Below are 12766 nucleotides of genomic sequence, written 5' to 3' on the forward strand. Positions count from 1 at the left end.
TAACCCTCTCGCGCCGACTGACAATTTCAACTTCAGTTCACGAAGCTGCAATCAACCGACTCCAGCGAGGAGGCAGAGACGTCCACCAAACGAGGCTTCAAAATAAATCATAGTATACACCTCTCTAAAGAATTTCCCATTTCCCAAAAACAGCCTCCTCCGTTGATAAATAATACACCCCCTGCAAAACCCTAATCCAAACTTCTCCCCTCACTCCCCGCTCCACTTTCACTCGGACTCCCATCAACAAACTCCTTCCTCCCCTTCTCCCGTTCCAACATGCCCCTCAACTGCTCATTCTCCGCCCTTCCTTCCTCCAACCTCTGCCTCGCACCCTTGCGATCCAACAACCTCGCCTCCCGCTCAGCTTTCAATCTCCTCTCCAACTCCTTCAACCGATGCACCCATCTCTGCTCACTAGGTTGCGGGGGTGGTTGTGCGAGGACAATTGGTTGGGCTTGCTGTTGCTGCCCGAGTGCATGATCGGCGGAGAAGTGCCGGACATGCTCTACCGATGAGCTGGAAGTATTCGCGCGATGGAGGAGTTGAGCCATCATGCCCCTATTGGGACTATGCTGAGATTTGGAATCACCACCACTGGTGGAAATGGATCGATGCAGATTGACGTCGAAACCCGCGCCGCCGCCGGTTTGGACATGCTGGTTAAGCTTTTGCTGAGCCAGGGGGCTGGGGTGTTGGCGATGAAATTTGAGCTCTGCTCTGAGGGTCTTGATTTCGGTCTTCAACATCTTCAGCTCCTCAGTATGCTTAATTGCTTTGGGGGTGTTGCCTCCTCGTTCCAAAGCATTGCGTTCCGCTTGAAAGCGGCGTGCGGCTTCTTCTGCAAAGGCTTGCTGGGCCTCGTCAACAGCTCGCTCCAGGTAGTCCATTCTCTTGACGCGGAGCTCAAGATTGTGCTCGAGAGTTTGATAGTCCTTCAACAGATCCTTCTCAATGTTTCGAATGCGCCCTTTGAAGCTATACAGAAGTGCTTCAATAGTCTTGACAGCCGAGATGATGTTGTTGTTGAATTCCCGGAGGTGCTTGCTGATACTCTCAACAGAGGGATTCTCTCCATTGATAAGACTGTGATTCTGTGCCCAATCCGTCCCGCAAAGTGTGGAAAGTCGGTTCCAAAGCGCAAACAGGAGATTGTTTCGCGCTTCCAGTTGTTCGCGATACTCGCGTTCCAAATTCGCCATCTTGCGCTTGTCTGTGCTGTAGGCAGTCTCAAGCTCGAGCACGCGAGTCTCCTGTTGAGCAAGTGTTCGCATATGGGTAGCTTGGCCGCGAGCAGATTTTTCATACTGCTCCAAGTCGTGCTTTCGTGAAGAGCGTTCCTTCTCGAGCAAGTCTGACAACCGGCGACTCTCGAGGCTAGTGCTCTCCAGAAGACCATCACGATGCCGCAGCAGACGATCCTTGTCAGAAAGGTCCATCTTAGCTCTGTCAAGAGCACCCGCAGTAGACTCCAAATCACGCTGCAGCTTCTCAATCTCAGCGAGGAGACTCTGCTTGGTACCGTCAGGATCGCCAAGAATGCTTCTGAGACTCTGCTCGAGATCATCCAACCGCGACTTCCAACTGCTGGCATCGACTTCCTTGGCCGATAGCGCCCGGCGTAGTCGGCGTACCTCGTCCTTGGATTTAGAGCTCTCCGCATTGAGATCGTCAAGAACCTTCTGAACATCCTCTTTCGATTTGTTCTCCAGCACGTCTCGCTGTTGTCGCTCTTCCAGGACACTTTCCTCAACCTCACGCAGCCTGTCCTGCTCGTCCTGGATTGTCTGCTGAGCAGCATTGAGAGAATCTTCCAATTCGCCGATCTTGATCTTGTCACCCTCTTGCTCCTCACGAAGGAATGTGATTTCCGAGTGCAAGCTCTCTTGAGTGATTTCTAGCTTCCTATTCTTCTGATCGAGCTCGTTGCATTTGTGCTCCCACTTCTGGATCTCATCTTCCGCCTCGGAGATCTGCTGCTCAAGTGTCTGGATCGTGCGCATATTCGCCTGCTTCTCGTCTTCCAGATTCATGACACTCTGGGTGATCTCTCTCAGCTCACCCTGCAAGCCCTTGTACCCATCAGTAGTGTTTTGAAGCTTGGACTGAGTCTTCTGAAGCTTGTTCTCAGCGTCCTGCAGATCTGCTTCAAGGACTTTCTTCTCTTCGTCCAGAGCCTGGATTTCATTAAGAGCCTCTTCCTTGAGCTGAGCGTATTCTTGGTCCTTCTCCTCGCATGCCTGCAGCATATCATCGCGCTCCGTCTGCAGTTTGATGAGGTCCTCATGGCACTCGTTGAGTTCCGTCTCCATCTCCTGGAAGTCGCCCTCGAGGGCTGATACGTATTGAAGATGAGTGCCGTGAGTACGCTCCAGTTCCTGGAACTTGATGCGCAGCTCAGCATTCTGATCTCTCAGTTGGCCTTCCTTCTTGTCCCATTCCTCTCGTTCGGCTTCAGCAGTATTCTCAGTGGCTCGGGATTCTGAACGTTGATGGGCGCGAGAGACAGATCGATCAAAGATGCTCTCACCCGCCAAAGATCTTGCACCGTCGCCCTTGCGTTGCAGAAGCTTCAGGTCTTCAATCTCTTGCTGCAGCCGTTCTCTTTCACGGTTCCGCGATGTCAGCATGCTTGTTTGGGCGCCCAAATCACGCCTCAGTTCGGCATTCTCATGCTTCAACTGCTCCACTGCAGCGTTGGAGTCCGAAAGAGCACCATTGACGAGATCATCTTCAGCATCGTCGTTGTCCACCCGGCTTCTTCGCCTGTCAGACTTGTCGCGATTGACGACCGGAGAGGGCCGTTCAAGGCGCAGAGCATTGAGCTCATCCCTCAGCTTGCTGRGATCCTCTTCAGCCTGCTCCCTCCGTCCAGTCTCGGCGTTGAGCAAGTCCTGCCACATGTCCATTGTCTCCTTCATGCCTGTCGACTCCTCTCCCCGCTTTCCAGCCATGCCGCGCATGTGCTCAGCCATTTTACGCTTCTCAAACTCCTTTGTCATGACCTCATCGCGAAGATTTGTCACGACATTCTCGGAGTGATCAAGCTGTTGTCGTAGATAGAGGATCTCTTCATGCATCTCAGCCTGTAGGGTAGGATCATCTTCCTCGTCAACCTCCTTGACGGTCTTTTTCTGCTGCATAGCCTCGGCGAGCTCGTCCTCTTGCTCTTTGATCTTCCGCTCCATCTCGCGCATCTTCCGACGGAGGCTCTGCGACTCCTTGCGTTCATTTGCAAGATCAGTCTGGAACTGTACATTCTTCTCTATAAGCTCCCTCACACCATCGTCAGACCGGTTCTGCAATGCCTGATCGAGGAAGTGGATCTTGAGCTTCAGGTCAAAATTTTCCTTGGTCAGCTTGTCAATCTTGCTATTCTGTTCCTTGAGCGTCAGAGTCCTACGTGGACGATCCTGAAACGAACTTGCACCAAGTCCACCGGACGAAGCAGGTCGCTTGTCTGGCGAGTATGAACGATTCCTCAGACGAAAGTCCCTAGCAATCGTTTCGGGTACTTGTATACTCTGGACATGTTGCGCGATAACAGTGTCAGTCGGCGCAGTGAAGCGAGAAGTGGCACCTCGAGGGGTCTCCGGTCGATCGTCGTCGGCGGCGCCATCAAATCGGCTCCCAGCGCGGGAAGCGAGCAATGAGTTACTGCTGACGTCTTGCTGGAAAGAGGACTGCTCGTCAGTTGAAAAGGTACCGGCACTGCCCACGCTAGGCAATCGAGACATGAGGATGTTTGCGCGAGGATTCCCATTTGTATTCCTTTGCGACACTGAACCACCCGTCTGCAGGGCAAAGTCCACATTGAACGTCCCGTCGGACAGGTCCGAGAGTCCAGTGGTGTTGGACGTCACAGAGTTGTAGCTTACTTGACGATTCGAACGATACAAAGGTCGTGAACTAAGACGGGAAGGTTTGTCGCCGTTTGGACTAGACAGAAACGAAGATTCTGACGGTGGCAGCGCAACGTTTCGTGCTTGCGATTGACCAAATTCTGAAGGTGACGCGGCTCCTCGAACTGTAGAAGTCTTGGACGCTGGCCGTTTCGAAGACGAGGGAGTGCCTGAGCGAGGGCTGGACATATCTTGTCCCTGTTGTGTACCAGAGCCCGGACGGCTGTGCCCAGCTCTGACGGCAGTCATTGTGGAACCAGTCCTAGCATGAGTCCTCTGAGCAGCAGCTTCCGCTGGCGAGGATGGACTGGACTCATGCGATTTCGCATTGTACCCATCGTGGCTTTGGAATCTTGCTGCCGCAGCGGTCTGGTAAGCATCCGCCGGCGTGTCCAGCTCACTGTCCTCCTCCTCATCCACCTGCTCCAGCTGATGACCCTGCATACTCTGCGCCGGCTTCGCAATCTCCATCAACGTGTCGTCCGCTCCTACGCGCTCTTCATCCTGTGCAGCAGCATGCGTAGCATCCGGGACAAAGCTCGATTCCACGTCCTGGAAATGGCGATTCATCTCACGCTCATCGAAGCTGTGGCCCTCGTCGCTGTGCATTGGCGCGTCGCTCTTCTGCATGAAACTGGCAGATTCATGTTCATCGTTCAAGAAGCTGTGTTCTTCACTCGGCAAATCCGTGAGCTCGCTGTCTCGGCGAGCGAACGGGCCTCTCCGCTGCTCATCCTCGCCATCCTCACTCTCCAATGCCAGGCCACCCTCGTCCAAGCTCGTATCATCTCTCAAACTCCTGCCATAGTTCGTCGAGTTGCGCCAATGCCGTGCGCTCTGCATCCCTCCCTCACTCATGCTCGATACTTTCAATCGCGTTTCGTGCGCGTCGGGCCGTGATTTGGTGGCGCTCAATGGACAACGTTGGGTGATGTTCCGCGCATATTATGCTCGAGAGTCACCGGATGGGAAAAGGTCTGCGCATCACAAGATGCTTGCCTCAGGTGAACGGAGAGCGCGAGACTGTTTTGTGGTAGCAGCGTGTGGGAGGAGTTTACTTTGACATCCGAAAGTCGAGCTCCTCGCCTGCATATCATTCGCGCTAGCACCACGGCAGGGGTCTCAGCCCACGGCTCAGGCTCCGAACAAAGTTTATCTGCCTTCACTTGTTCTAGGCCGAAACTATCAACTTCCGCGGTCTTGCATGTAACGGCACGCCGCTGGCCAAGAGTAGACATGTGGCTAGAAAGCGGTGGTGAGTCTTGTAGGGGCGAAGTTGTACGGTCTGTAAGGTGCTTCTTTTGGGAGGGCAGTCTGTGTAGCCAATGCCTGCGCTTGAGTCGTGCGACAGGAGAAGTCGCCGCTCACGCAGGATGATCCCGGAGCACATCGCTTAAGCGACGCCCGAGCGATAGGGAGCCATCTTGGACGGCACCGCYGAACGATTAATGGACATGAAAGCTCACAGCAACAGCGACTAACAAACAAGACTCGAGGTATCGGGATACATATCATATCTACAGCGATGAACATGCAATCAAGATCATTAACCCTGCTAACATCGACAACACTCTCCTTGGCCCAGCAAATGTACCATAACATGTCCACTACACTTCACACATAAACTGGTTGTAGACTGCCTGCAGCACCAGCACACGTTAGCAATCAACTTGCCATCTTTCCACGATCCCCAGCGGGCCACTCACAGAACGGAGGGGCTTCACACACCGGAATACAGCGAATCCGCCAGCCACTCAWCCTGATTGTGATCCATCCGTCCACGCCCTCTCGACTTGGTGCTGATGGTGCGAATGAGCTCGCCGCCCTTGGCGAACAAATGACGAAGCTTCTCACCGAAGCGCTTGATGTGGAATTCCGTCTTACTCATGCCGACCCCGTCGTAAGTGTTGGCAGAAGTGTTGGTGCCGAGTCGGGCTTCGGCCATGGAGCCGGCATCGTACGTCGTGTTGCCGATGTCGATGGAGTGACCTCGCGGCGCTCCCAAGCGGGCGGACTTGGTTTTGGCGCCCTTGAAGTGTGTCAGTCGCTTGCGGAAAGAAGGTGTTCGCTCGTACTCTGAGCTGTTGTCGGAGAAGAAAGAGCGTACCTCGTCGATGTTGAAGTTCGCAGGTGGAGTCAGGCCACTGGTCGGGTAGCGGTCGCCGGCTCGATGGGAGTGGTGGTCGGCAGACGAGACTCGTGCAATTGGAGAGCGCGATTGAAGAGTCTTGAGTGTGGCGTCCTCTTCAGCTCCAGACCGAGCAGACAGCCCAAACTTCTTCGAGATAGACCCAATGATGGAACGCTTCGATGGAATGCGTAAATGCTGCGGTGTGATGCTGGTAAGCTGTAGCGTAGTAAGAGATGCCGTTGAATCAAGCCGGGTGTCAACAAGATCGCCAACGTCGATGCCTTGAGAGCTTTCGGTTGCCTCCCCTCGACTAGTCAGATCCAGAGACCGAGTACCACGTTTGAGCACAACCTCCTTGGTGGAAGATGCGCGGATATGCGCCTCGTCAGGCACCGAGAGATCGATCTCGACCTCGTCTCCAGACCATGGGTAGTTCTTATCCAGATTCCAGGGTCTGCTGGTTGGGTGTGACAGAATCATCGAGCGTCTGGCATTGCGTGCGATTGGATTGAGCCCAGACGGGAGCATTCGCCGAACCTCATCCTCTGTAGTTGGCGTCTTTGCCCTGAGTAGGGCCGACACGGGACGTGTCGGATCCTTATGAAGATCTGTAGGAACCGAAACGGAACCGCTCAGATAGCAAGTCTTCACATCAGGAGCAGTGGAAATACCAGCCAGCATGTCAACCGACGCAGATCCGGGAAGAGCTGGCAACTCCTTGTTCATGTTCAAACTCAAAGCCCTCATGGCTGCAATAATCGAGTCGTGAGTTCCGTTCTTCACAATCTCTTCCGCTCGTTCTGCGAGAGTTCGGAAGCCAGCCGAAGTGCGGTTTGTCAAGACGGTGTCGGGTCTCGCAAGCTCTCTGCCATGAACAGCATGAGCATTGTCGTCGTCCTCGTTGGAAAGGACATTGTCAAGCTGCAAGCTGTTGAGGTTCTTCAGACCTGGAATGAGCTCAGACAATCGTTCGGAGAGACCATTCACGGAAGGTATTGAAAGCCGATTGACCTGACTAGCGACGCTGAGAAAGTCCTCTGGTGAAAGTGGCCTCTTGCCAGGCTCGACGCCTTCAATCTCAGTCTGCTCCTGAATCTGCAAAACAGGAACAAGCGCCATCTCGGTGTCTGGGTTATCCAGCCTTTCAGGATCATGCTTGTTATCACGTTCGATCACTTGATCTTCGCCGTCACTGTCGTCCGTCTCGTCAAAGAAGCTGAACTCGTTCGGCTTGCTGAAGAAGCTCGTGTAGCGATCACGCAGAGGCTCCGTACTGAGAGGTCGCTGGGGTGAGGGACAATGTATTCCCGAGAAATCGCGGCGACGCATAACGTCCAGCGACTTTGTGGTCCGCAGGTCCAGAGCTTGATTCAACTTGTCAATGAGGTCCATACGGCTGAAGTTCAAAGATGGTAGGTCTCTGCTATCAGCGAGTGATCTATTGTACTGAAGAGCCTGGCGACGAGCTTTGTTCTTGTCGGCAGTCTCCTGAAGCCGCTTCTCTTGCATGGCCTTGACCGCAGCGATACGGGCCGGCAGTGGGAAAGATGCAATCTCAGAGGAACGTTTCCGGCTGGAGATGCTCATGTCCTCGATAGACTCCTCCTTGAGACCAGGCAAGTGCCGGCTACCGAATCCTTTCGACATGAAAATGGCATTGTTGCTATTGAATCGCAGATCTGTAGTGCTGTCGCGGGACGTTGTTCGGCTCGACTCTGTCAGGTCTTCGCGGGGCGACGGCTTGCGAATGATGGACTTGGCCTTGATAGCTGACGACTCGGGAATTTTCTGTAGATGTAATGGCTCCTGCTTCTTTTGGAAATTCAAGGGAGCAACCTCGTCCGCAAAGGTGACAGACGACGTGCGTTTGCGTGGTTCGGCACTCTGCAAAGTATGCAGTGGTAGGCCAAAATCGAACCTCAGCTTGTCTGGAGTCGAACCTGCCGAGACATCCACGATCTGTGGTTTGCCAACTGTGATTGTAGTTCCTGGGARAGAAAAGCGGACAGCCATATCGGTGACCATTTCAGAGGCGCTGCAAGTCGTGGTATCACCCATGATGCTGAGATCGCCTGGCAAAGAGAAGCGATTCGTGTTGGTGGTGACATGATCGGGACCATTCACGTTTGAGTTGAGCTCCACAGATTTGGAGTATGTCTTGGGAGTTCGAGGGGTCGGAGGCGGCAGCGAGTCTTCTGTGTAGAGTCCAGTCTCACCCGATTCTTCCGCGTTGGTCGTCATTGTCATTTCCTGAGAGCCAATATCCATCGTCTCATCGATACCCATTGTGTAGGTATGTAGAGGGCTGACAGCCGAAGACCTCTTGACAACTTCATCAGATCGAAGAGGACTGACGGGTGCGATGGAGAATGCTTTGGAGCGTGGCTCTCGCACAAGCTCTGGTGACGGCGGGTCTCGAAGTTCTTGATGACTCTCCACCTGCAGACTGGTCTCCTTGACTTGCTGCTGCTGTTGCTGAACGGTGATGGTATCCGCATCCAGAGCAAATGGATCTTTTGACTGCGTCTCGTTTTCGTACATGGTGCTCTCCACTGGAGCACAGAAACRTAATGCATAGTCAATTTCGGATGGAATCGATACATTGTCTGTCGTAACGGTCTCGTTCTCGGCTGTGTTGTTCTGATGTAGGCTTTCTACTGGCTGTGGTGACGACTTTCTGGAGTCAAAATCTGCCTGGTGGTCGAGATCATCAGGAGAAGGGACTGGGTTGTCTTGAGCTTTCTCATGCTGTTCCTGACGAGTTATCAAGCTGGGAGCTGAGTCTACAGAAGGTGATTTCTGTAAAGTGTTGTCGGCACTGGAGGGTCCCAGTTCGGCTCTAATCATATCTCTTGTGATGCGCTGTGTAGATGGCGGAGATGCAACCTCATTGGCCTCGAGCTCAGGCACCTTCACCGGTGAGGCTGGAAGCTCGACCGGCGCCTCAAACTCTTCGACAACAGTGAAGCGAGGAGTCTCGTTGGCGGCCATTTCGTGAAACTCCTGGAGCTCGGAAACCTCGTCTTGGTCGTGCTCCATCGTGTATCTATGCATCAGCTGGTGATTGTGTAAGAGGGCTTCATGGGAATTCAAGTCGTTCTCAGCGGCGGACTCCACCATTGCCTTTGACTCAAGCATTGCTTTGACCCGTTGTACGAATCCGGAGGGTGGCACAGACGGGTGAAGAACCTCCATTTCCTGCTCATCGAGTGGACCATCGGCATACTCAAAGTACTTGGCCGGCAATACAGGCTCGCTTGAAGAGCTTTGCAAGTCCATCAAGGCCGGGTCGATTAGAGCTGGATCGACAGCCACCCGAATGCTGGTATGATTCTTTGGAGTTGGCGGGTTGCTGGATGTTGGCGCAGAGCCAGAAGAGGGTGGATCGGACGAAGGAGGACTCAGATCGGTCATTGGCGTGTCAGTACGGTGTGGGAGATGGCGAGCCATGCGTGCAGCGTTGTGAAACATCTGATGTGCCATGGGAGCTACCTGCGGATTGGGAGGTGGTCCACGTTGACCCGGATACTGCATGGGTGGAAAGTGAGCGTAGCCAGGTCTTCCGGCGTATTGAGGGCCATACTGTGCCCTAGATGCTTGTTGAGATTGTTGAGGGACAGGCATGGGTGGCATTCCGTGATGCATTGCCGGTTGTGGCATCTGTTGCGGCATACCAAGACAGGGAACTTGCCTCGGCGGACCTGCACGGTAGTTGTACTGATTGGATTCAAAGACCACATTGTTTGGCGAGCTGTTTGCGGTGCGCGGTGGAGGGCGCACATTCAGATGACGTGGGTCTTGGGTGTATTCCATGGGATAGTTGGCAGTGTAGCCATTGTATGCTCCCGAAGGTGGACCACGCGGCGCAGGCATTCCTCTGCCAATTGGGTACGCTCCAGGCGGCGGAACGTGGCCAGCATAAGTATCGCTCAGCGCTGGGGAGGGCGACCGATATCCTGGACGCTTCAGCCTCGTGGGGTAGACAAAGGTTGGACGGCTCTCCGCCATCCCGGGAGGCATAGGTACACCAGCAGCCATGCGCGGACCATGTCGTGGCTCATGTCCCTGGCTCTTCAAGCTGGTCGCAGACTGGTGTCTCGGCAAGGTCTGGCCAGGAAGGGCAGATGTCATGGAGTACGAGCGACTGTCTCTGCGGGTGTCTGGAGTAGGAGGCATCGTCCCTAGAGGCGGCTTGCCGCTAAGGTGAACTGGCGGGATGGAAGGTGGATTGCTTTGCATACTCGCGAGGGAACCGCGTCGATGGGCCGATGACGCATCCCACTGGGAACTGATGCGTGAGTTCTGAGATGGAGCATAGCTGTGGTTGGAAGAGACGCCTGTGCCCTGCTGAGGTGGTGCTGATGTTGAGGGCCTCTTGACGTGCCCTCGCTTCGTGTGCGCATTTCGTGGCAAGGTGGGCAGGCGAGAGCTGTTGAATGAGAGTGCACCAATATCCCCGGTATCAGTAGAAGTCTTTAACATGCTGAGAACGCCTGCAGTGGTCCAAGAGTCGTGTGGAGGAGGCGGAGAGCGAAGCGATCGAGAAGCTCCTGTGTTGGCGGAGACATTGCTTGCTCTACTGTTCCGTCCGCTGACGTTTGACACCGTATCGGTGGAAGGCATTGTGCCGCCTGAAGTGGCGTGTGGTTGTGAGTGAAAGTCAAAGTGAGCGATGGACCAAGACTCGCTCGCTATCCAAATGAGCAAGAAGTGCCAGAGACCTGGCGAGTAATGTTGGTGGTGCTTGTGCTGGTGCTGATGAGAGACAAACACTCTATTTTAGAGAAGGAGAAGGTGGAAGAGTAATTGATGGCAGCGTCGTCAATCTCGTCCGTTCGTGCTTCCTATATCTTTTTTTAGTATGAGAAGGCGTGGCCGACTTAAAGCAGGCACGACCGGAACAAACTACAGACGAGAAAGTTGATACATCGCGCTCCAACAAGTCTGGTTGGCTAGACGAGGGATATCAACACGTTGTCTCCTCACACAGTGCGCATTTTTCCTTCCTTCTTCTACTTTTCGTGTGTAATGCTTTTTGACAAATTCGCGCCACCCATGCCATTCGTTATGCTTCGACTTGCTACATTTACTGTGGTGCCGGGACCGTTTCTCCGGCAGGTGCTGGAGCTGGAGCGGTCGTAGTGCCAGTAGCAGCTGGGGTTCCCTCGCCGATGTGGCTCTCAGTGGCAGGAATGCTCTGGCCATCCTTCTCAAGCTCCCACTTGGCTGGCTTAGCCCACTGAGGATCCCTCCCTGTAGCAATCGATACTAGATTAGCCTTGTCGTGAAAGATAACGCATCACCGACTCAACTTACATGGACCGTCATCACTCAGCTCACACCCTCCAGGGCAGTTGCACTCGCCTCCAAACTCGACGGGAAGATTCTCCTTTGGCACCTGGGAGAGCAGTTCCTTTTGGTATCCGCTACCCAGAACGTGGATCTTGGCAACGGTGACCGGGTCCAAGAAGCGCTTCACCAGTGCGAAGATGCTGCTGAATCCCCATGGCGCGTTGATGATGTATAGCTTGCCGAGTCGCTCCGGGTAGTGGTTCTGGCTGATGCCCGAGGCGCGCTGAAGGTAGCCAGAGACTTGACCAAAGTTGCTAAGACCTACACCCTTGGCGTCGAAGATGGTGCAGCAAGTCTCGAGGAGATAGCCGGATTTACGCGAGCAGGCTGGCAGACGTGGGTCGGCGAGTTTCTCGTATTCCACAACCAAGTTCTGCAACATTCTCTCGTCGGTGGTGACGGTCCGAAGCTTTGTGAGGTCGATTTTGCCCAACTTCTCAACGTAGAGCGGGCGACCGTCCTTGTCCGTCTTGTGGTAGAATTGCGGGTAGTACGCAAAGACTTGAGGCTTCTCAGTGTAGTCAAAAGTCTTGACCATCTCATCCACACCGCCTCCAAACTCCGATCGCCACTTCTCGCTGTCAATCCACCTGAATGGTATGTCAGTATCACAGCATGCAGCTCCCGGAGGTTTGTCCTCACATCTGCTTGGCGAGTTCCACGTCAAACTTCCGAGCTCGCAGGTATCTCAGCAGGAGAATGGTGTCTAGTCTCGTGGTGTATCCAGCCTGCTCGAGCAGAGAGCGAAGTTGGAAGACGGCAGCATCTTGCTCCTTTGTCGTGTGGCCCGGGTGGCCTGGCTGTGGAGTGGGTGCGGTTGTGGGGAAGTCGTAGTTGTCGTACTTTGGATCGAGCTCCATTGTAGGGTTCGTAGCCATGATGGGCAGCTGTTGTAGATGGACTACAGTAACAGCGGGATGACTTCGATGTAGAGGGCGACGTGGTGTTGTTGCGGCGGTGAGTAGAGTTGCTCCGGCAGTGTTTCCGTTTAGTTGTTGACACTAGAGGTGGGCAATTCGCGGGCAGTTGTTTTTAGGGGTCGTGCTCGTCGATCGAAACTGGTCGGGTATAGCCGCATGACGTTTACGCTGAGCGGGAGGTCTCCATGCGTGCACAATGCATTGGCAGAGGATGGAAGTTAAGCGAACGCCTCAACATTTCATGATGCGAAGTGTATATGAGGTGCCACGCTCCAGGATGTGACAGAGAAGGTTCATTCACGTCCATGTCGCGGTTTGTGAACTAGGACGGTGCTAACTGCAGCAGGTAATCCATTCATGTCCTCTCCCACTCTCCCACTCTCTTTCATCACCAATCCTTTCCAACCCACTCCTCGGAATCATACAGCCTCCCACTTCTCAAAGAAAACTCACCTTCCTCT

At 54.0% G+C, this 12766-nt stretch overlaps 3 protein-coding genes; all 3 read right to left on the reverse strand.

The window, feature by feature from the left end:
* Positions 1–191: 191 nt before the first annotated feature.
* RCC_09076 (uncharacterized protein) lies at positions 192–4745 on the reverse strand (the record flags this gene model as incomplete). The annotated part of the gene is made up of 1 exon (XM_023774318.1): positions 192–4745. One exon carries the CDS (start codon positions 4743–4745, stop codon positions 192–194), a length of 4554 nt encoding a protein of 1517 aa, XP_023630086.1.
* An 877-nt stretch (positions 4746–5622) lies between these two features.
* Positions 5623–10656, reverse strand: RCC_09077 (uncharacterized protein; the record flags this gene model as incomplete). Its single annotated transcript, XM_023774319.1, has 1 exon — positions 5623–10656. The coding sequence occupies one exon, from the start codon at positions 10654–10656 to the stop codon at positions 5623–5625; it is 5034 nt and encodes a 1677-aa protein (XP_023630087.1).
* A 463-nt stretch (positions 10657–11119) lies between these two features.
* Positions 11120–12263, reverse strand: RCC_09078 (probable phosphatidylinositol/phosphatidylcholine transfer protein SEC14; the record flags this gene model as incomplete). XM_023774320.1 has 3 exons in its annotated part: positions 11120–11286; positions 11350–11975; positions 12028–12263. The coding sequence occupies 3 exons, from the start codon at positions 12261–12263 to the stop codon at positions 11120–11122; spliced, it is 1029 nt and encodes a 342-aa protein (XP_023630088.1).
* Between the last annotated feature and the right edge of the window lie 503 nt (positions 12264–12766).

This window comes from Ramularia collo-cygni, assembly GCF_900074925.1.
Source record: "Ramularia collo-cygni strain URUG2 genome assembly, contig: RCC_scaffold16, whole genome shotgun sequence".
NCBI classification, from domain to species: Eukaryota; Fungi; Ascomycota; class Dothideomycetes; order Mycosphaerellales; family Mycosphaerellaceae; genus Ramularia; species Ramularia collo-cygni.